The 22,852-nt window shown below is 38.3% G+C and overlaps 1 protein-coding gene across 1 annotated transcript; it reads right to left on the bottom strand.

Annotated features, from left to right (window-relative positions):
- XG (Xg glycoprotein (Xg blood group)) lies at positions 1 to 18,563 on the bottom strand. Its single transcript, XM_064716737.1, has 9 exons — positions 18,269 to 18,563; positions 8,337 to 8,378; positions 8,059 to 8,115; positions 5,251 to 5,286; positions 2,752 to 2,817; positions 1,804 to 1,851; positions 1,134 to 1,172; positions 738 to 857; positions 1 to 536 (listed from the first exon to the last, which is right to left on the bottom strand). Exons 1-9 carry the CDS (start codon positions 18,327 to 18,329, stop codon positions 520 to 522), a joined length of 486 nt encoding a protein of 161 aa, XP_064572807.1. The 5' UTR covers positions 18,330 to 18,563; the 3' UTR covers positions 1 to 519.
- Between the last annotated feature and the right edge of the window lie 4,289 nt (positions 18,564 to 22,852).

The raw sequence follows: 22,852 nt of genomic DNA, 5'->3' as shown, positions 1-22,852 counted from the left end.
TAAAGGCATTCAAATTTTTAATCCTTTAGACAACTACAAATTTTCTTTAAACATAGTAAACATTACAGAAATATACTGGAGAAACCCAACAGGTGTGAAAGGAAATGGCAAACTCCTTATTCCTATTCTATCAGAAGGACTGAGGGTTTTTTTGGCTAATTTTGAAAACAGAAAAAAAAATTATTCGGTGACTCAAATCCTCACAAACCTGAATCCTTTGATTTTTAGCTTATATCAAACTTGATTTCTTTGTTGTTTATGATAACTTCTGAGTCAAAATCTGTATCCAGCCTTTATGAATGCAGGTCAGAGAGTGCAATACAATCCCTGGATGTCTTAAGCATATTTTTGATGACATAAAGCTTGAGGTGCAAAAGTGACATCAGGTTACAGAGAGCAGGACTGCAATGTCTCAAGAAAACATTCGTTAGGGGAAGATTTTCTTCTGTCAGAATGGCAGTGTAGAATGTCACCAACCAAAGGAGCCTGTGATCAGACAGCAACTCTTCTTGCAGTGCTTTACACTGCAGCCCCACCTGAAAAATGAAAATTGAACATTGAGTATTTCCACTGTGGGTGTTCTTGGCCAGCTTTTCTGAGGCTGATCTAGGCCACCCTGGCTGGTTTCTACACACAGAGCCACAACTGCCAGGCACCTCTGTGCTGGCAGAGACAATTGTTTGTCAAGTTCCCATCAACTTCACCACTAAATCAGTGGAAAAATCTTTGGGCCTTACCACGTGGTTTGAAACAGAGTTTCTTGTTCTTGTAAGCAGTGTAGGCTGCTATGGATCCAACAATCAGTATCACAAAAGCAGAAATTACAGGAGATGTAACTCCAGCAATTAAACCTGAATCTGTGGAAAAAGAAAGAGAAGGGGGTTTTTCAGAGGCATTTAAATGGTTTAAGTGTATTGTCTATTAAAGTGTGCCTTTACCAAATTATGAAAATAGTTTGGTGAAACTATAGAATTAGGCAGATGAATAAAAAATTGTGTTATATTACAGCTGATGTGAAAATTATGTCTTAAAGCCTAATTTATTATATCTGCTACTTTGTAAGGCTATAATTGTTTTAGTATTTCATAACGATCAGAAATCAATTCCAGAATAATATAAATTATTTACTATACCTGTGTTCGCTCCATGATTGAAATGATGCTCCTGATCTCCTGGAATAGAGGGTGAAGCTTCATCAAAGAAATGTTTGTCATCCTGTTTTGAGAACTAAGTCTTTACTCAGCAAAGCATGATGTACAAAGTGCAAAAGGAGTGGCCCAACAACACTACAATAGAGGAACTCCCCTTCCACTCCCCACTGATGGCTGTGCTGGCCAGAGGAATAACTGCTCATCCTCTTGAAACTTCCTTTTTGGGGAAGAATGTTATAATGTAATAGAAGGACCACCTGTAACAGGCTACATCAAGCTGATTTCACAGGGAGGACAGAATACTCTATCTCTTCTCTACTCCCAGACAATCAGCTCATTTATTAGTAGTTTACATCAAGATCTTAGTCTTGGTCCATATATTTCAGCATACCTCTTGTTTTTGGACTTTTCTTGCTAAATTCAAAGGGATAAAACCTGCAGGCTTCTGACATCTAAAAAATGTTTTGGAATATGTTTCAAGTTCTAGCTTCAGGCTTAAACCCATGTTTTTTCATGAAGGATAACTAACCTAAATAAAAACAGTCCAGTGTGGCCCTATACCTCCAGAGACAGATTACCACAAAAACAAAACCAACCAGCTCCAATTTACAGGTGTTAGGAACATGTTGGAAAGGAAATAGGCAAATGTTACCTGGTGGTAAAGGCTTTCCGCCAATCAGATCTGAGTCATCAAAACCTCCTGCAAGATAAAGATTCCAGTTTCAAAATTATATACAATGGTAACCCCTTCACTTGTCCACTCCTTTTGTAGTGTTCTAGGGAGAGGTGAGGGACCTTTGAAATCCCAGCCTGGACATGGTGGATGGGTAATATGTCTTACACTGAACAGTCACCTACCAAAATTCACCTGAAAGCTGAAGTACTGACACAGAATACATAGACACATTGGTGTCCATGCATTCTGTGTCTGTTTTGGGCACTTGTGGGATATGTGGGCTTGGGCTCCCAGTAACACAAATCCTTGTACAATATGGGCATCTTGAGTGCCAGTGACCCCTGAAGCAGAGAATCAGTGAATCCTTTCCAGGAAGGACTCCAGAAGGACCTGTCCACAGCTCACCACTACAGCCATACCCAAAGTAAGTACAGGTACAGGGTGAAAGCCAGAATAGATATACCACATTTACTTTATTTAAGGAAGTGTCTGGAACCAAACTCAAAAGCAATGCAGGCTGCCCAGCCCCATCTGGTGTATGCCCCAGGGCCATCTCAGATGCACATCTCAAATTGATTTGAGCACAGGTTTACCCCTGCCCTGTGGCTAGATGTCAAATTTGAGCCTTTGCATAGTTCAGTGTATACACACCCAAAATGAAAACATGAACTAGATTAAATGTTAGTCTCGTGCCACTTAATATGCAGTGTCCACATTTTGAACAAACAGAAAAACTTTATAGTATCAACACTAACATTCAGAGAGAAGCTTTCTCACCCCTGGGTCAGAAACAGTGACTACAAAAGGAAGACGTGGGAAAAAGATGATGAATGCTCTTACTAGAGAAATAAGAGAATAAAGTATTCAAAATGTCTACTCTGAACAGCTGATAGCACTACATTTCTTGTGAGCAAGTAGCCTTACCAGAATTGCCATAGCTTCCTGGGCGTGGTGGAAGAGGTGGGTATAAAGGTTTTCTTGAGATGTCACCTATTGATAATTAATATTGTTAGATGATTGAACAGGCAAAACTGGGAACTTTAAATAAAAGCATTTTATACCTATTTCTAATTTTCCCTCCCATGAATTAATAAAATGGCTTTTTCAGTAGTTAAGAAGATTTAAGCACTGTATCAACAAATAGCTAGCTATAAAAATTGACTTGAAAGTGAATAGGGAATATTTTCGAAAGAAGAGAAGAATTCACAAAAAACATTGATGGAAAATATTTTACATATATCTGGCAAGTGCTAGTATTGATTAAAGCTGACAGCTGGGGGGCACAATGTGTCAGTCACTCTGGGTGTCAGTGGTGCAGTTATTCAGAGCCAACAGAGAAGCTGTGTTCTAGGCTGGGCAGGAAGCAGCAGGTTATCTCATTGCCATCAGCAGGTTTTAATAAGGCCTGCAGATTAGTTTCATCTAGCAGATGCTGAATTTATCTAATGTATAATGAATTTTCTGCTCTTGAACAGTGCAAAATGATCTCAGACTTCAGCTTTGCTGTTGTTTAGAACTTTGTGCTAGCATTTAACTTTAATTTTTTTTGCCAAAGCATTAGAAAGAGATGCATTGGATAGAGCAGGAGATCTGATCCTTAAAAGCAGTTTCCAAACTGCATATACAATGCTGAAGGGCTCATCCAGGTCAAAGCCTGCCAAATTTAATATCTAGGCTTGCTGCTCTGTGTCTATAGAGCCGGTTTTCTCTTGCCACCCTTTACTCAACCAATTCAACCAGGTATTCAACTATTCTTAAAAATGCCAGACAGTGCATTTTTCTCCGCATAAATCAAAATTAGGTCACAGAAATAAATAGCAATTTCCCTCCCCCTCTTTAAATCTTTCACCTTCCAACCATGCCAGATGCCCTTTTTTATGTTTTCTTCTTGCCTAGCTGCTAAATACAATTCTTCTGTTTCTGAACACCATTTAGGTTCTGATCCAGAAAATTATTTAGGTATATGCTTAACCTCAAGTGAGTTTAGCCTACAGCCTACAGATTTTAGGTAGAGTCATAAAGCTTTGCTGAATCTGACTTTTCCCAATAAATTATATTCAGCAGAGGAAGGACTTGCTCTGTTCTGGCTCTGTGTAATGAACTAAGACTCACTGTGGCACAAAAGCAGAAAACCACCAATTCCACATTTAATTTCTATCATGATGCTGCACTTAGTCTTCTCTAAGCATAAGAAGACATACTGTGTGGCACAGCTGGTGAAAACATAATGTCTATAGAAATACTGATAATGAGAAACATAACTTTAACCTTATTATACCATGTATGAAGGTCAGTTAAGAACGTGAACAGAAAATGGAACAAAGACATCAAAAACAATGGAAATACAATTTTCCATCCTTGGAATGAATAGATGTGGTTTCGTTAAGATACTTAAGCTATTAATTAATACTTCAGCCAACACATTTAACCTATCCTCTCATAACAGTACTCAATAAAAGCTTGCAGGAATGGAAGAATTATTACAGGGAAAAATAAATGAAAATATAAACATGGGAATTATTAACAAAATTAGATCCGGTTTTGTTAAATCTGGACTAATATATCATTCATACAAAGGCATGAAGTGCCACAGGGGAAATTAGAAATGGAAAAAAAAAAAAAACAACATCAAAGACTGTCAAAGTTTCTAAGACTGAAACGTGAGCAAACCACTGCATCTGATTCAGAGGTTCTGTGCAATTTTTCTTTTGTGTGGCTGTGATTAAAGTGGAATTTTAGGCTTTGATTGAATACTAATTGCATTTTGAGTAACTGCAGTATTCAAGAACCTTTCTAGAGAACTTCACATCGTTGGTATATCTCTAAACACACTAAATGAAATTTGGTGTACAAATTCCAAGCCTCAAGGATTTCATATGTCTGCACAGCTCAGTACAGTACTGTACTCAGAATACTTCTGAGGTCAGGTCTGGGTGTTATGGGAATATCTGGAAGTCAACAGCATGTTACAACAGCTTGACTGCTTCAAGCTTAAGCTGTATTCACCAGTGCTGATCTCTGAAATAGGCTCATTTTTGGTCGCTGAAAAAACTACAGCCATCACCTTCTTCAAGCTTGTGTCAGAGGACTCCACCCTGAGCCATCCCAGCTGAATGGGTGACGTTTGCTCTCCCCAGCAATTCCTGGGGTGCTCTGCCATGGTACAGCAAGCCCCAGCTAACTTCAGTTCATGCAAGGCACGGCAGCTGGAGGCTCTCAAAGGTTGCTGGTGACCAGGTGCTGTCCCCACTCTGTGTGACGGCCTCAGGCAGAAGGGCTGCATGTACATGAGCTGTAATAACTCTCATGACCATTGCACCTCCTGCAGTACTGAAATATCTTTTTACAAATTAAGCAGAGTTCAGGAAAAAACTATGAAAGAAAAAAATCCCCTTGTATTCAAGGAAACAAGGGAGTACTCACCCCCACCAAGAGCATCTCCTAAATGCAGATCGTTGTCTAAAAATTAATAGGAGGAAGATGTAGAAAAGTGAGTTACACACAATTCTTGAGGGAAATGTAATATTATTTTCATTAAAATGTGTACAACTACGTTTGACAAGCACTTTTTCAAATCAGTGCCACAAATTCAAATATCCTATCACACTTTTCTTGAAAACTCTTACAGTAACATTTTCCCACACACTAATTGACAAATAGCACAGTATTTTCTACTCAAAATAGAAAGTTTTTTTTCCAGTTTTAAATGATGTCAAAATAAATCTTACAGCTGAATCAAGATCAATACCTCTTTAATATACCTGCAAATACAAAAATAAAATTAGCTATGTTATAATATGTAACTGCACTAATTTTTAAAATATACTTAATTATTAACATTTATGTCTGTGGTTAAATTTTGTATGTATGTTTGGCTTAAATGTAATTTATTGAACTAGGAAAACTGAATATCCATTTTGAGAGCAAATACTGGGGAGCAATAAACCTACTTGGGGAGATATTGAATCACATATCCACGTAAGGGTCATGATGACCCCTTGCTTCAGGCAATCATATGCATCTGTCTGAGGCTGAGTGACAGCCTGTTTTTATTTGCCTGAGCCATGAAGGTTTTTAGATAGAATTAAATGTCTGTATGCAAAAGTTTCCCAGTAAATCACCAGGCTGTGACCATTGCCCAGCACCATACACGTGTCTCGCTGTACCTGGGATGGAATCTTCCCGTGCAATAAACAATGTGTCCATGAGCTGTAGATGCATAAAGAGGAACTCTGTTTCTAACATGCAGGTGTGGATATGAGTGAGTGGGTGGTATTTTAAGGTGTGTATGGAATGATGGTGAGCTCTGAAAGAAATACATTAGATGGATGTTTTAACTCCAGGAATCCCTTTCTTGATGCTTATATGCGTGGAGTGGTACAATGAATCAGAACAAAGGGGATAGCAAAACCTATCAAAATTTTTGTAACAGTGTTTGTTGCCACAGACAATTAGATAGACTCTCAATTAAACAATTTTTTTTTTAAATTATAGATGTGTCAGAATTCCTGAAACACAGGAAAATCACCATGCAGAAATCTGTTTTCATCTGTTCTTTATACCTAGGAGGACTGGAAAGCTGCTTTTGCACAGTATCTAGTCTCATTTGAGTAACAACTCAGAAATGCTTTGATGTCACCAGGAAATCTGGCAGGAAAATAAATAAATTCATAATACATGACTTGTTTTGTACTTGTTAGGTGTAGGTCCTCCCTGTGTCTGCTCGGCAGAGAGTTGCATTTCAAAAATACCATTACCTGTCAAATGTTAAATTTGTAAGAAGCAATAAATTGAATACTGGATTCAATTTATTATTGACATGAATTCAGGTAAAATGCAAGTTGTGCTCTGAAGGGTTAATGAAGAGATTTGTTGCAGAAATGCTAAGGTTGATATGAATTAAATAAAAATGGAAATGTGTGTGTCTGTCAGGACCAAAAATAACAGCAAAATGTTAAAACAACAGACTAAAGGTCACTGTTCCTAGCAGTAAAACTGAGGAATTGTTGTTTCTGTCAAAACCAGCAGGCCTGTGCTCTGATGACAGCACAGATGACTTGTCAGCAGAGGAAAAGCAGAAAGGCATTCTAACACCAAAGGTTGCAGCATATCACTACTTTTCTGATCATCCACCCAAAAAATAAGTCTGTGCACACAGCCTGTGAACTCCAAACAAGTGAAAAAAAATATAGTGGGCATTACTTGGTCAGGCAGCAACCTGACCAAGGGTTCAGAGGCACTGGAGTGAGAAATATTATGAGGCAAAGGACCTCTCTATAATACCTGATTACTGCTAAAGGACATAAAAGATCTGTGGATTCTGCTTGTCATTTCTGATCAAGAAGAAGCACAGAGACAGGATAAGAGCTCAGTAGCTGGCAAGCTTTGTCTCATGTTGCCCACAATGCTCACCAGGCCACCTAAGCACACACATCTTGGTGCTCATGAGCAGGTGGATGTGAGGGCATGGCTGAATTAAACAGAATGCAGGAACAATGTCAGTGGGTAAATATCAACTTACAAATTGAGATTTTGTAAATAAGCATTACCTTCCACTAACAGTTGTGATGAATTTTGCTACACTAGGGAGGTGCCTACAGGAGAGCTTTAACTCAGGCAGAGGTGCACGGGATGCCAGAGGACACTGGCTGTAATTGGCCTCAGCTGTGTAGGGGGGTAGACTATAAGAAAATAAAGATAGTGTAGAAAGTAATCTTACCCCTAAGGAGTTACAGCTGGGCCAATTATCAAAGATTAGGAAGAGGCCTGACTTTACAGGCCACAGCTGTAACCAATGAGAAGAAGAGTGCTATAAAAGAGTGGGGTGGCTAGTTGAGCCCTGTCTTTGTTCTGACTCTTTTCCAATTCTGTTATCAAGCATCATGAATAAATATACAAAAAATAAAGCTAATAAGGAAAAAAAGTAGAGAAACAGCCAATTTTAGCAACAGCTACCCATTGTTATACTCCCCAGGGATTCAGAACCATCTAGAAAAGGGTGAAGAAGGGCTTTAGGAAATAAAATACTCTCACATGCTTGATTGTCTCACTGGAAGCAGTAAAGACATGTAACTGGTAATTGTAAAAAGAGCACTTCTTTTACTTTAAGAAGACAGCTGTTAATCACACATTATCTCAGCTAAAGCACAGCAGCAAATATGATAAAGAGCCTCACGTGAAAGTTTCCTACATGTACAAAATCAGTTTTATGACCCATTATTTATTACTCACTGTACACAGGTCTTGTCGGTCTTCTGATCACTGTGGGTTTCCTGGTGATGATGTCATCTGTTGGACACAATGACATGCCAATGACATGTTTTTTGTTGGTTTGTTTTAAATAAGATTTTCATTTCATGATAGACACATTGAAACCTAGCATTCTTCAGTTCTGTGTATCTTTAACAGAAGTAGTAGCCACTTCATATTCCATTCCTCAAGGAAAATGACGTAAGATTTACTATTAGATGTAAATGCCATAGTAAAATAAGGATAGAAAATTTACATACCAGGGTGATCAAGGGCATCAGCTAAATCAAAATCATCTTGACCTGGAAGGAATGTGACAGAAGACACAAAGTCAGCAGGCAGATTTCCATCACCTCCACACTTGAGGGCTCAGTACAGAAGCAGAACACCAGTAAGAGGCAAAAGAAACACCCATCCAAGTTGTCAGCTGTCATTCCTATACAGCACAGTCCTGAATGACTGTGAGAGGTAGGCTCATTTAATCCAAGGAAGTTATTTGTTCAGGTAGGCCAAAGAGAAGCTGCTCTCTCCGGTTATCGTATTCAGCTGCTGTACAAACAGCCCTTTGAAGAACACAGGTTGCCAGCTAGAGGGCACAGGACTATTGCCAGGAGACAGCTGAAAGCAGCATTCAGCATAGTACCTGTGATACAAAATCATTAGGTGAGAATTTTTTAATATCTTCATTAATATATAACATATATAACTTCATATATGTTATATATATAAATATATACTATATAATATATATTACATATATAATATATAAATGTATAATATATATGTATGTATATATGCATTTTTATATGTATATATAATATACATATATAAATATATATATTATATATCTTCATTAATATATAAGATATATATTAATATTTTTTAATATCTTCATTATTATTTTCCTGTCTCAGCTTAGCAAGCAGCTTTACTGTAAACCCTGCATTGTGATCAGTTGCAACACAAATCAAATTTTTTTTAAATTATCACTGTAACATGGGCCATAAGTAAAATATATTAAGATGTGTTTATCTAACTTATTTTCCTCTGTAAATGAAAAAAGCTGAAAAGGGAAAAACAATTTCTTCCTGTTCTCTGTTAGTTGAACACAATATCTTTGAATGCCACAGCAGAGTAATTAGCATCTGTACTTTTGAAGCTAGCAAGCAAAGAAAACTGGGAAATATTTTAAATGTATAAACTGAAATAGATGACTTTGAACTGAAAACACACAATTATTCATGTGAGTTTTGCTTTTAACTCTGCAATCTGCCACTTTCCTTGTAATGTACAGGCTTCATGAAGCACATGCTTGGTGAACATGTATCCACTGGTTTTCATCCAGGGTGGTGCATCATCCTTGTGTTTGCATTCCAAGCATAAGATCAGCCTACACAAACCCACAAGAAGTCATGACATGCTATGACTTCCCTAAACAGAAATGCATTACTGAGCTCCATCGAGTAAGCCTCAAGCTGCTCTTGATCTGCATATGTTTATTATCCCTTCTAAAAGGCTTAATACCTAACTGTTCATTAAGGAGTTTTTCTTGGCAAGTCTTGAACACTTCACAGCAAGAAAGACATCACTGTTCAAGTGAAGAAACTGAGGAAGAGAGAGGCTGCCAGAGGTTTGTCAGCACAGCAGTGCTCAGGGTTCAGCTCAGCTTCTTCATCTTGACAGGTCCTGTACATCTTCATGGCTTTCTTCTCATTAATCACTGTTCCTGAATAATAGCTCTTGTCTGTGTCAAAGAGCTTCCAGAAAGATTAATTATCAGTGGTGAAACACTGTGTGATCCTCAAATAATAGTCAGTGCAGGAATATAAAGTGGAAATGTTTTGATTCCCACGAGGATTTCAATGTAAGTCTTTGGACTTAATTATAGACGGGGTCTGATGGAAGAGATAAAACAAGGTTGGAATGCAAAGTAGGAATGGCTTCTAAAGCAAAACTGTCCCAATAAAATATGAAGAAGAATATGTTTGGTAAGTAAAAACATGTAACAGCATAAGACTTTCCCAGTAATGCCAGCAGAGTGGTAGGTTATCTCTTTACTATTTGATTTGTTCTTGGAGTGCTGCCTCATCTGGCCACCTCTCCCTTCTCTGCCTTGGCCCCTCAGACAACATTGCCAAGTTGAATAACTTTTGGATTGGGTCTTCAGATGGATAATATTCATGGAATCATAGAACCATAGAGTTGTTTGTGTTGGAAAGAACCTTAAAGACCATCTGTTTCCCACTCTCACTGCCATGGGCAGGGACACCTTCCACCAGACCAGATTGTTCACTGACATATTCAACCCTGAACACTTCTGAAGGTGGGGTATGCACAACTTCTCTGGACAACATGTTCCTGTGCCTCACCACACTCACAGTAAAAAACAAGTCTTCCTCATATCTAATTTAAAACTACTCTTTAAATTTAAAGCCATTATTAAAGCCATAATCTAAGACTCTGACAGATTTTTAAATACGAATCCATTAAATACATAAATCTATGAAATAAACAAGCTGCTTCATCAGAAGATATTTTCTGTTTGAGCCCTGAGTACCACCAGCCCTTACTGGCCCTGAGCTTCTTTCCAAGGGCTGTCACCCCAGCCATGGAACCCTTTGATCTTGATGCAGACACGCTATGCACAGGCAGACATCCCGGCATTGACTTACATGGTCAAATTATATTTTTCTGAAGCATTTCTTCAGTGCCAGCAGTACAAGCAACATAAGGTTGACAGTCCTTTGATTTTGACCTCTGGCAAAATCCTCATTTTTGATCAGCATCCTGAGTATTGGAGGAGGCTGTCTGACCCAAACCCCATTGCCTCAGGGTACCACAATCAATGGCTAAAACCTTTTCTTGTTGGAGTGAGTTATCAGGAATAATTTTGTAACCATAATCAGAACAAGAGTCAGGAGAAATAATTTTGTAATAACAAAGCTGGCCAAACCAGCTTCTTTTTACAGGTCATGACAAGCAGGAATTAACAATATGGAAAGCAACTACTGAGGTCCTAATGCTGTAAAGAGAATGTGACAAAATAATTTTGTGAAGGAAAACTGTGGAAAACTTTCAGGTAGAATATTTCTTTGAAGTTAGGGAAAAAAAAATAGAAGGTGGCATCTAATCAGATTATGAAATTCAAGCACGATGAAGCAGATGTTTTCAATTGCATGAGAACTAAAGCAACAGACTGAAACATTTACTGATACCTGCCCTTCTTCTGGACAATACCAACACTTCCCTCTCCTATTGTTATGTCTGTTCTCTTATGGAAATGGTGTGAAAAGACAAAAGGTGCTGTTTTGAGACTTCAAGTGAGAAATAGAAGAAAGCTATAGAAATTCTAGGAGAAAAAAGAGGACTGAAAATCTTCAAAAATCATTCAGATTGATTTTTTAAAAAAATTATTTCTAATTATTAAACAAACAATAAAAAGAAAAGGACATCAGCACAGAGTGGCTGCCTGAGAGTAAAACAGGAGTCCACAGTGAAATCTCTTTGACTATGTAAACATAAATCTTGGCAGATGGGCAGTTGGATGAGGACATCTGTGCAGTATGGTAAATTATACTGCAATAAACCTAAACACTGCTTGGATTTCAATTCCAGCTTCCTCTGATAGTAACATCAAAAAATGACCACAAGGAGTAAGATTCTGTGAAGCAGAATTTTAAATGTTAATTACCATTTCTGAGACTGTACCTAGACATTTTTAAGAGCCTAATTTAAGGAGGATAGTTGGTTAAATAGCTGAGCAGCTCACACTTTATACATACCATGGTCAGTCTAAAAACAAAACCACATTAGAGTCTCAGAAAATATTTAGCTCAATAGGAGCTGCAGTCACTTCAGAGAACTCTGAAGATAAATGACAAAAGAAATAAATTAGTGAAACTCTCCACAGAAAAAACAGACCGAAATAAATTAATTTTCCATATTTTTTTTTATAAGCTTCCATAATAGAAAGACTTGGAAATATACTGATGATAACAAGAATGAAAGAAATTTTAGTGAGGCAGAAAGAGCTTTGTTCCACTGTGTTTTTTTATTTGGTTGGGAGTTTTGTGTTTGTTGCTGTTGTCTTTGTTGCTTATTTTAATCTGGATAAAGTTGTGAAGAGATTTAGCTGTGCAGCTGTGGTATTATCTCAGAGTTATCTCTGCTATTGCTGCTTCTTTGGCTAGTATGCTATTTCTTGGCATTACTTCTAACCTTTCTTCTGGGAGTATCCCTGTTTTGACAAAGAAATAAAATTACGGTAATAATGTTTTTTGTGGGTGGTCCTCAATGACTTATAACAGAGAATTTCAGAAAATGCTTGCAAACTCATGTCCTCAGGCACATCTGCATTTAGTGTTCACAAATTTTGAATATTAGTTTTCTGAAAATGCAACCCAAATATCCAGTCACTAAAATGCAGACAGTAGCATTTTTGTCTATGGTTTAATTTGTTATTTAAATGTTGAGTGGATTCACCACCCTTTAACCACGTATCTGTTTGATCACAAGGGTCTGAGGTCCCACAGCTTTTGAGTTGAATTGATGAGGAACAAGGCTGGATTCTGCAGGTGAATGTTACCAGTTTGTCATGACAACGCAGCCAAGTTTTCTGACAAAAGGCAACCACGACATCTCTGCAATTTTCAATCTCCAATTGAACACAGCTTGTGGCACTTAAAATGACGCAGATTTAAATAAGGCAGAAATGAATAATTCTAAGTGAGGATCAGGTTATGCGACAAATGAAATGAACTTCTCAGATTTTTAATGTTCATAGTCTAGTATTAAAAAGGAAGCTAAAATCCATGAGAAAATGTGTTTGAATGTGTTTGTATATGTTCCTGGACACACAACTAAACTGCATTTATGTGCATTGTGTTAGATTAATAATTTTTTCATTAAGATGATTAAATTAATTGGTTTTTGATGCATTGCTAGTAGTCATAGGTTTGGGATGAGTTTATGTGTGTGACAAATAAATTAGAAGCAACTAATTTCTAATTTTGAGAAAGGGAGAATAAGTTGATTTTACAGTATTTAAAGACTTGAACAAGTATGATTTCTTCAGTGTAATTAAATAGGAATTGTTCTGTGAATACAATGTGCTTAAAACATTATGAAGCAGAAAGAGACTGAGAAAGAAGTCTGTGACTTAAAAATGAGAACAAAAATTTTATAAAAGGGAACAATATGTTACCAAAATCACTCATGAAACTCATTTTATGGCTTTTTTCTAGCTGAAATTGTAAGCAATTCTTTGCACAGACCATTTCTCATTATAATAAAATCAAGAAACCTATTTACTCCATAATGAGAAAATAGTACGTATTTTCCCATGCATGGAACTTCGAACATACCCATGTACTGGTCCAACTTTGTTCAGGAAGCAATTATGTTTGTTTAAAGGAAATTAGTCATTTCTGGGAGAACACACAGGTTTACACCCCAGAGTGGGCACTCTGGACAAAATCTCAACGAGCAGGTACTATTTCTTTCATGTCATAGCCCCATGATCCATATTTCCTGATGATGTTACAGTAGCTTGTTTTTCCTTCAAGGACCTTTAGTTTCATAAACAAGGATTGCCATTACAACCCCTTGATGCTGGGGTGGAAAATGAGTATGCCTTAAAATCTATAATTAAGATCCAAGACCCAGCATATAGACCACAACATATGGACCTGATTATTGGCTTCTTATTTTTTGCTAGGCCATTTCTGGTTTTAGTTTAAATGCAGGGGAAATGAAAAGGACTCTTTTGCTTATTCATACAAGAACACATTTAAATAATTACCAGCAACTAAGATGCACTAATAAAGTAGGAGTGGCAGTATTGCTTTAGCTCTGTGCAACATCGTCTCACCAAACACAAACAAAAACCTTTTAGATCTATTACATTTGCCTTTCTGTTCAAAGATAACTGATGTTTTTATGATCTCTTATGCCCTGCATACATAAAATAAAACAGATATGATTTTCTGTATTTTCCTAGAGATTAAGAGAAGAAGAGATGGTGTGTGCTGTAAAATTGCAGGCAAAGCAAAAGAATCGAGGTCTCCCATGAAGGACAACATACGTGTTCCTGTGCACCTTACTCAGACTTTCAGCTTTGTGTCCTGAGGCAGAAGAGCTTAGCCCACAGTGTGGGCTCTTCATCCAAAGCCTGTCTCTGTCACTACAGGTTCATGAAGCCACTAGCCATTTGGTCTGAGAGTCTCAGGCTTAATGATGGTCACATTACATGAGAACTGTACTCAAGCAAGAGACCTGTATGAGCATTCTTACTGAAATCCTTAGTGTGGCACAGACAACAGCTGGGTTGGGCTCTCAGAGTGACCACTTGCTGCCTAAGCACCAGCTGGCTAATCCCCACTTTCTCCAGTGAGTAGTTTGGAGACAACAGAGAGAACTGAATGGAATACAGGTGGTCAGAGGGATGCCAGGCTTTGCTGTTTCTCTTGCTCTCAGAATGTGTTTTAATGTTCCCCTTCCCACTTTCACACCAGGTACATTGGTAAAATGCATGCAAAAGAGCTCTTGACCTTCAACAGCCCTTGGTTCATTCACCACTGGTGTAATTAGACAGAGATGTAAGGAAGGACTTCAACTTGTCTGCTAATCTTAGTGCCTACTTAATGCCTTTGCATTCACTTTTTTTCTGTAGCATTGTTGCCCTTTGAAAATATATTGCTGTGATTTTACTTTTGCATGAATTCTTAAAAAATTAAAAATTAATTGATAACAGGCAATGCTTATTCAATGTAAGTGGGACTGTTATATTTTCATAATTCATCCAAGCCAATTCTTTCAGCTGGGATGTTGTGTTTGCCTTCAGGTAAATCTGACTACAGGTAAGATTTAAGTATTTTTGGTATTTTCCCATAATGTAGGTCAGATTTAAGTATTTTTAGTATTTTCCCATAATGTTTATAGATATCAGCCTGTGGAAAGGGAGACTCTAATCAAAACAAATTGAATCTATCTCCTCCTACTATGAGGCAAAAATGCCATAGAAAGATCTATTTATATTGATTTCTAATCTTGAAAGAATTCTGACATTTATTTGTTTTTTATTACCCGCAATGAGATGGAAAGGGTTTGACAATTGATGGTGCAACTAAGTTAATAATACATACTCAGGCAGGTTGGTCACTGCTGCCAGGCTTGCAGCATTGCAGCAATGTTTGAAAAGTGAACCTGAGAAGCTGAGTAACTGCACCAGTTGTTTTCTCTTCCCAAGCTCTGATGTTGCAACAGTTCTGCCGTTGTTAGTGTTTCAACCAGCTCAGGTATGGGGATTTTTCAAACTGCAATTCCACCCTTAGCCGATAGCACTGATGTGCCTGCGGATTATTGCAGTCCAGGTCTTGGGAGTGAAATAGTTTTGGCAGCCAGCAGAAGAGAATTTGTTGCCTGCTGAATCTGTAAGTGTTTCAGCACGTCCACAGGGACCTCACACAGAACAGCGAGGGCTGCTGATACATGGAGCTGTATAAGAAAAACAGGACTGTGTTTGTAATCTCTCCTGTCTTTTAACTCCAGTGAAAACTACATTATTCACAGCTCTAAGTCACACAGGGTCTCAAATTCAAACTGGTCTACAATTTTCTCCCCATAAAGGGCACAGTTGATTAGGTGACACTACAACTGCTTAACTGAGACTACAACTGAGTCAAAAGCTTTGTAAGCCTTAGCTGAACAGAGGTCCTTGGTTTACTGACTAGCAAATGCTGTTCCCTTTACCTGTGTAGCTTTCAATACCTGATGGAGTAAATGTAATCCATCTCAGACATATCAGTCTTTGCGCTGTCTTTGTTACTGGCTAAACATGTGATCCATCAGTCAACCTTAAAGACCATGGATATATGGATTATATCTACTCTGGGAGCCTGAGGAGCATTCTGAGCAGTCAGGTTTGAGTGGAGTCTCAGTTGCCTTCCAGGTCCATAAAGGGGAGAGACCCCAGGTTGCACAGCTTCCCCACTGCAGGAGTGCACACAGGTTTGTGGCCCAGGTGGGACATATGTTTCAAAGTTTCATGATCTCAGTTACAGGGGAGCAGCCTGAATTGTGTCTGAGCCCTTAAATGGGCAGTGTACACACAGCCAAACCTGAATTACCAGAGATCAGCCAAGCTGTAGGAACTCATGAGGGATATTCCCATGAAATTCAGTGAAAGAAGTTTCTATGAAGTTTATTTCATTTAGATTGGGCTAAAAGCCTCACAATTAGTTGTTGAAGCTCAAATACATAGGAGTCTTCATGTAACCTACCTAAGTCTGGAAATTCCAAAATCTAGAATGTAGCTAAAAATCGAATACTGCAATGAGCATATATGTTTCTGAACTGTATCAGATTTCACTTTCCTTGTGCAATATGGTTCTTGGCTCTGTTATGCTTCTGTCAAGATGTGTCCATAAAGGTAGTCTAGCTAAGTAACTCAAGTTAATTGAACATAAAGGAAATGCTGGATGGTAAGAGGGTAATGATGTCATCTGGTCTGGCTGTGGTTTTCCAGTAGTTTATAGATGCTATCACAGAGGATTACAATTTAGAAGAGAATTAAGCTGCCTATAAAAGGCTGAATCATGCCATAGACATTCCCTTCATAAGTACTTAGACCAGCTTTTTACCAATGTGGCCAAGCATTTCTCACATCATGTCTTGTTTGGGACTGAGAGGAGGTTCTTGTAAATATCCCTGAAACATGGTGAATACTTTGATGATAAAATTCAGTGGCTGTTGCCACAGACTTAAAATAATTAAGTTTGCTTAATTAAAGTGGATTAAATAGTTTCCAGAGTCATAAGACTGTGCCCAAAGCCCTCAGCAACTTTCAGCAGTGACTTCTCCCCCAAAGCAGAGCCTGAACTGGCTCTAAATTAATGCATGTATAATGAAGAATGATTAGGCTAACTACCCTTGTAATTAAAATAGCAGAGTATATGCAAATTGGCTTGCTCATGCTCAGGTTGTCTGAAGAGAACTATTCAACATATGACAGCTACAGAACAAGAAAGTCTGCATGCCAAGAGGTGAGAGACTGCATGAATCATCACTGCTCACAACACAACATGCAGGCCAGCCCAGTCTCTGCTCTGCTCTTTCTATGCCACGCTAATTGCTGAAGACCTCTAAATAATTCCTCATTTGTTAAAATCGAACTATTAAACTAAATTAAGACAAGGTGTTTTTCACTGCCCACCACTGCAAGATCTCCTAGGGACTTCATTTAAATCAGGGGAGGTGGGAGGATCAGCAGCAACTGCTGTTCTGGAACTAGTGATTAATGATGTATTTGTGATTAATGAACTAGTGATTAATGAATGATTCCTGCAGCCAACACTGTACAAAAAGTTTCTGCAGTATTGCTAATATACAAAAAAGAAAAGGTTACACCACATGGCAGATGCACACAAAGATAATTCTATTTGGTTTTACCTCAACAAAAGTTTTAAAGAATATTTTGCTGAAAGAAATTATGTTTGAATATGGTAAAGTGACTCAGTATGAAAAGGCTACATTTTCTCTGTTGCTATTCATTCACCAAAAAATATGTGCAAAATTTATTAAATTCTTAATTAGTCCTGCATGAAAAAGTATGCTTGTGGAATACATTTACTAAGGTAACTGAACTATTAGTTTATAATTATTAAAGCATATGCACCAATATAAAAGCATGAACACCTTTAGACAGCATCAGAATTTGTTTTTACAATAAAACTCATAGATTTCAAAATACCAATAACCAAGAAAAGCTTTAAGACATTAAATCATTATTTGACCACAGATCTCTGTGGAAACTTAAGTTTCCCTGGAAGCTCTCATTTTACAGCTTCCATTTTAAAAAGTTTATACTCAAGCCTAAGCTTGTGAATTATTTTAGGGAAGCAACACTAGCAAGAAAATAAATTATAATAAGTAAACTTCAACTAGCACAGCTATTATGAACAATCAGTCAGGAGACATGTATCTTTTAGAAACTAGTGAAGCACATATAAACAATTTTGAATGCTTCTCATTAAAGAGTAGCTCAAAAAAAACCCCCAAAAAAGCTAGCAAGCATTTCCAAATAAACAAACATCCCTTTTAAGGCTTGGGAGCTTAGGTTTTTTGGTTTGGGGTGTTTTTTTTCTTCTTTTTTAATAATCTAGCCTTTGAAATAAGCCAAGTAAAGGTCACTTACCTCTCACATGGACTAGGAGGAAGCCAAGGCACAAAAGAAAAATACTTCTGAATTTCTCCATGCTCTTCTGTGCAGTGCCTTGATTGCACCAGATGTTTTTTTCCAAGCAGTGATGGTAGATGTTGCAACTGCAGTGCCAAGGTTTGAGGGAGACACTTGGATTCACCTCTATTCAAAGAAGTTTCCTACCCCTACACCCAAGCTCTGCAAGAGAGAGAGAAACCTTCTTGCTTACAAGGCAAGTAACGAAAACAAGCAACCCTGCTAGAGCCAAGCTGTGAGCAGCACATTAGGTGCCACCTGTGCTCCAAGAAAGTTATTTATCGTCCAGGCAGGAAGCACAGAGAGCTTGGGAAGCAGCGGCAGCGCCCAATGAGGAGGGTGCCTGAACACTCTGGATCCACCTCCTTCCCAGAGGGGAAAGCCAACCTGTTTGACATCCTTGCCTTCCAAGTAGGGTGTGGTGCTGTGGGAGCTCAGGTAGCTTGTAAGAGGAGACTGTCTTTCTCTGAAGCGTGCTTGAAAGGATCACTCAGACATACTCTGTCCTCAAAGCAGCACTGTCCTGCTTGTTTCTTGGCTCAGCAATAATAGCTGATAAAATCATGTCAAACTTAACCCCTCACTCAGGCCACTAAATAAAGGAAGAGGATGGAGATTAGGAATCCACTTTGCAGCAGCTTGGAATTGGCTACAGAGGGATGACAAATAAAACTAGTTTCATAAATTTAAAATGTGATGTTGCATTACTGAACTGAAGCATGCTCCGCTCCCCGGTAGATGCTTATCTTCAGAAGTAAACATCGCCCATCATGACTGTTTCTATTGATCTCATTTGGTTTTTTTTGGTTTTGCCTTTTTTTAAATACAAATATCCATGCATATCCTTCATGGGGAGAGACGTCAGATAGTGCTGACTGTGATGATACAAAGCTTTGGAAAATGAAAAACCAAAAAATTCATGCATCTGTCTGTACATGGACTTAATTTAAAATTACCGATGTGGTTTAAATCCAGTTTTGTCATAGCATCATAGCTATCTCATGCATCTCTCTAGCAAACCCAGCCTTGTCCTTTGAACTGGATTGCAGCCATCACCCTGGTGCCCAGCCCCAGCAGGGTGACTGCTGTGCATCCTCCCTTGTGCTGGGGGACGAGCAGCAGGGGGTTTTGTCGGAGCTGTTTTGTCTAGGGCAGCAAATAGCTCAGACTCTGCTACCCTGAGTGGCCAGTCTGAGCACTTGTGGTGTTGCAGGGTTATTCAGTCTGGTGTGGGGCACAGGCTGCCCCCAGCTGCATTTCTGTTGAGTTACCCAGAACATAAAACAGCTCTCATGCTTTTATGGAAACTACAAAAACCAGGTGCAGCAGCATAAGATGGACTGATAGAACTTGGTGGTTCTGGGTCCTCAAGAAGCTTGATGTTCAAGTAAGTGAACTGCCTCCCTCTGCCCTGCCCAAATTTGAAACAGCAGAATAGTTTATAAATGTCTGGCTTAAAGCTACTAATAGAAGCTCTACAGTTTGATTTCAGAATCATCATTCTCCATGTCAGGGTCAATTGGTCAGTCTCAGAACAGCTAAGGACACTTAGGCTGAAGAGGTGACTTTTTCAGTCAGTTAAAAACAAGAACTATACCATGAATTGAGCAATCCCATAAATCCACTGGTTGTTTGTTTTTGTTTTTTTCTTGTGTTTTTTTTTTTTTTCCCCAGAATGCCAAAAGCAGGGCCACATGTGCTGATCTTCATACAAGTGATGAATTTGCCTGAAGGGAACAGGAATGTTGGCAAGGTTAGGGAATAGTCCCAGGCAGGTCTGAACAGGTTACACATGTCCAGTATCTTTACTTCAAAACAGTTGCTCCTGCAAGTGAAATCTTCCCAAAATGCACTGTCTTACCTGCCTGCTGATACAACTTCACTGTGATATGGAACATTCTCAAATGAAGTTTGGAGATGATGCACATCTTGTACAGTTCTTTTATTGCCCTGTCTAGCTAAATAACAATGTGAAAGTGGGCAGCACTGGAAGGAGTGGATCTAGTGTAGGAGTCAGGATGTCTTGAATGCTTATCTCTCTCCTGCTCTTGGGAGCATTACAGGAACTTCCTAATCCCAGTGCTGTCAAAAACATACAACAGCTTGCCCAAGATAGCAAGTAAAAAATACCGTATATTGAAAAGAAATATATGAGCTAATACCTGATGATAAATAGCAGTTTTAGCACTTGAAAAATCATTGACCCATCTTTTTCAGCATAAAGGAAAACAAAGTTCTGTCTATTATTCACCTGACAAGGTGGATGAGTTGCCTACATTTTTTTACTTTTTTACTCGTCTTTTAAGGAAAACTCCAATATTACAGAAACTTAAATGGAGGTAGAAAAGTGTGTCTATTTTTTACACCACATACTTTTACCCCACCGGGCCTTTTTCAGATGAGACAAGCTAAAAGGGAACAAGAGTTCAGTCACAACTCATCACAGGGGCAGCCCCATCTTCCTATGGGCAGAGGTCAGACAATGCTCTTTGGTGTGGGTAACCTGCTGCATGTGTCTACTGGAGATGAAACAACTGAATTACACACTAGAACTACTTGGGAATGCCACTAATATCCTACACTACTCATCTTTTTTAATAAAAACAGAAGTGCTTTAATTAAAATACTGAAGCATCCAGTAATATAAGCCATTAATGTAAATGTAAGCCAAACACACAAGTGAATTGGTGATACAATTTCTTGGCAACAGAAGATTAAAATTACTATGTACTAGCTAAAGCTTCAATGACTTTTCACAAGCAGATGGAGGAACATGTATTTTATTCTTGTGGTTATTAAATTTACTCCAAATACAGAGATTTAGGAAAACTGTGGGTTTTCTCCATTTAAGTCCTCTTCCCATTCCTAATAATCTGTTCACTTCCTTTTAAATGTGTCTTTGTATCTGTGTAACAGAAAAGAGCAAAAAGGAACATTTTCAAGTTCCCTCTCAAGTGAAAAACACACATAGAACACGTGGTTGAGATTGTGGCCTAAAGTGAAAAAAAAAATCCAACACAGAAAAGCAGCATTGAAAGTGTAATTCAGCCCAAGATATACTGAAAACTGTGCACTAAAATGTTTTCCTTGGCATTCAAAGTTTGGCATAGATACTGAAATATGCACCAATAAGAGCTACAGCAAAAAGCTGCCAAATGTTATGATTAAGATTTGCTTGTTTTCATTTGCACAATCCAGTGAATTCATTTGGATAACTTTGAATAAGTATTTGAAATGAACATTGCATTTGAAAACCATCAAAAACATTGCATTTGAAAACCACTTTTCAATCAGTCTTTTCCACCAATAGGATGAATAATCTGCCACTGCAGCTACCTTGTAGAAGCTACAGTGATATATTATTCTACAATAAGAACCTGCTTGGATTATTTTTTCTCCTACTACTGATGGTAACCCCTCCTCATCCTCAAAGGAGGTGGACTAGAGTAAGAAATGGAAGGCAAGAGGGTGTACCACAGGACTGGGACAGGGCTCTTTGCTGCCAGCCATTTTAACTCAGCTTGATCACGGAGGTACCTTACAGGCATCAAGCTGCAGTTTGGACTCAGAAAGGGCAGTATTTTTTTCATTCCTTTGTACAGTCTGACTGAAACCTGTGTAGAAACTACGTTAATTCCTACATCTGAAAGTCAGTGGGAGCTCGTTAGGCCATGATGGGCATCAGCTGATCTGTGGGATGTGACTGCAAAACCACTTCAGTAGAGTGGTCAATAATGGTTATCTGATGATTCCTTTCCCAATGTGTGGGAGAAATAATGAATTGGAATATTTAGCTCTGAAATGTAATGGAAGTTAAGCAAGAAACAAGATCAAATTTTCTGTGGGTAGTGAGGCAAACAGCAATGCAACAATTAATACCCCAGTAACTGCAAGTGAACTGCTGTTTTATCCACAGGTAAGTAACAGAAACCCATAAACTGGCACATTCTCACAAGACAGCAGACTGAAATTACAAGTCTTCTGTTTAACCTTTATATCCAGGTGGCAGCAGCTAGTCTTTCTTCTTTCTTCCACAACTCCAGACTGTGGAACCACAACTGGACAAATCAGTAAGTTGGAAAAATCAGTAAATTTGTTACTTTTTAGGCACTTGGCAATCCCTGCTTTGCCTTTTCATTCTCATGATCCTCTCACATCAGCAGGTGAGAAAACACACGGACCTGCAAAAGTGTCTATTGCTTCAGGATCTGATAATTGGATGAGGAAAAGTGAACGCTGTTAAGTTTGTCCATACTAAGACAACTAAGTGCATCTTTTCAGCATCTTTTCTGAGTTTCCAAATATTTTTCTTCAAAAGCCATGCCTGTCCTTCACACACAGATGTCTTCTCTACACTTCACACAGGTAAGCAGCATAAAGCTTTGCTGCTTCTGGCCAACTTCATTCCAAAATAATTAAAACATCTCTAGGAAATAAACCTGAGCTGCTGATGGTAAACAAACTATTTAAAGGGTCCTTCCCTAGGTGAGTGAGCACCAAGTTTTTTTATTTTCAGAAGTACTGAGGAGAAGAACACACAAA

The sequence above is a fragment of the Zonotrichia leucophrys genome, chromosome 1 (genome assembly GCF_028769735.1).
Source record: "Zonotrichia leucophrys gambelii isolate GWCS_2022_RI chromosome 1, RI_Zleu_2.0, whole genome shotgun sequence".
NCBI classification, from domain to species: Eukaryota; Metazoa; Chordata; class Aves; order Passeriformes; family Passerellidae; genus Zonotrichia; species Zonotrichia leucophrys.
The sequence above is the reverse complement of the archived record's forward strand: the minus strand, read 5'-3'. Positions and strand labels throughout refer to the sequence as shown.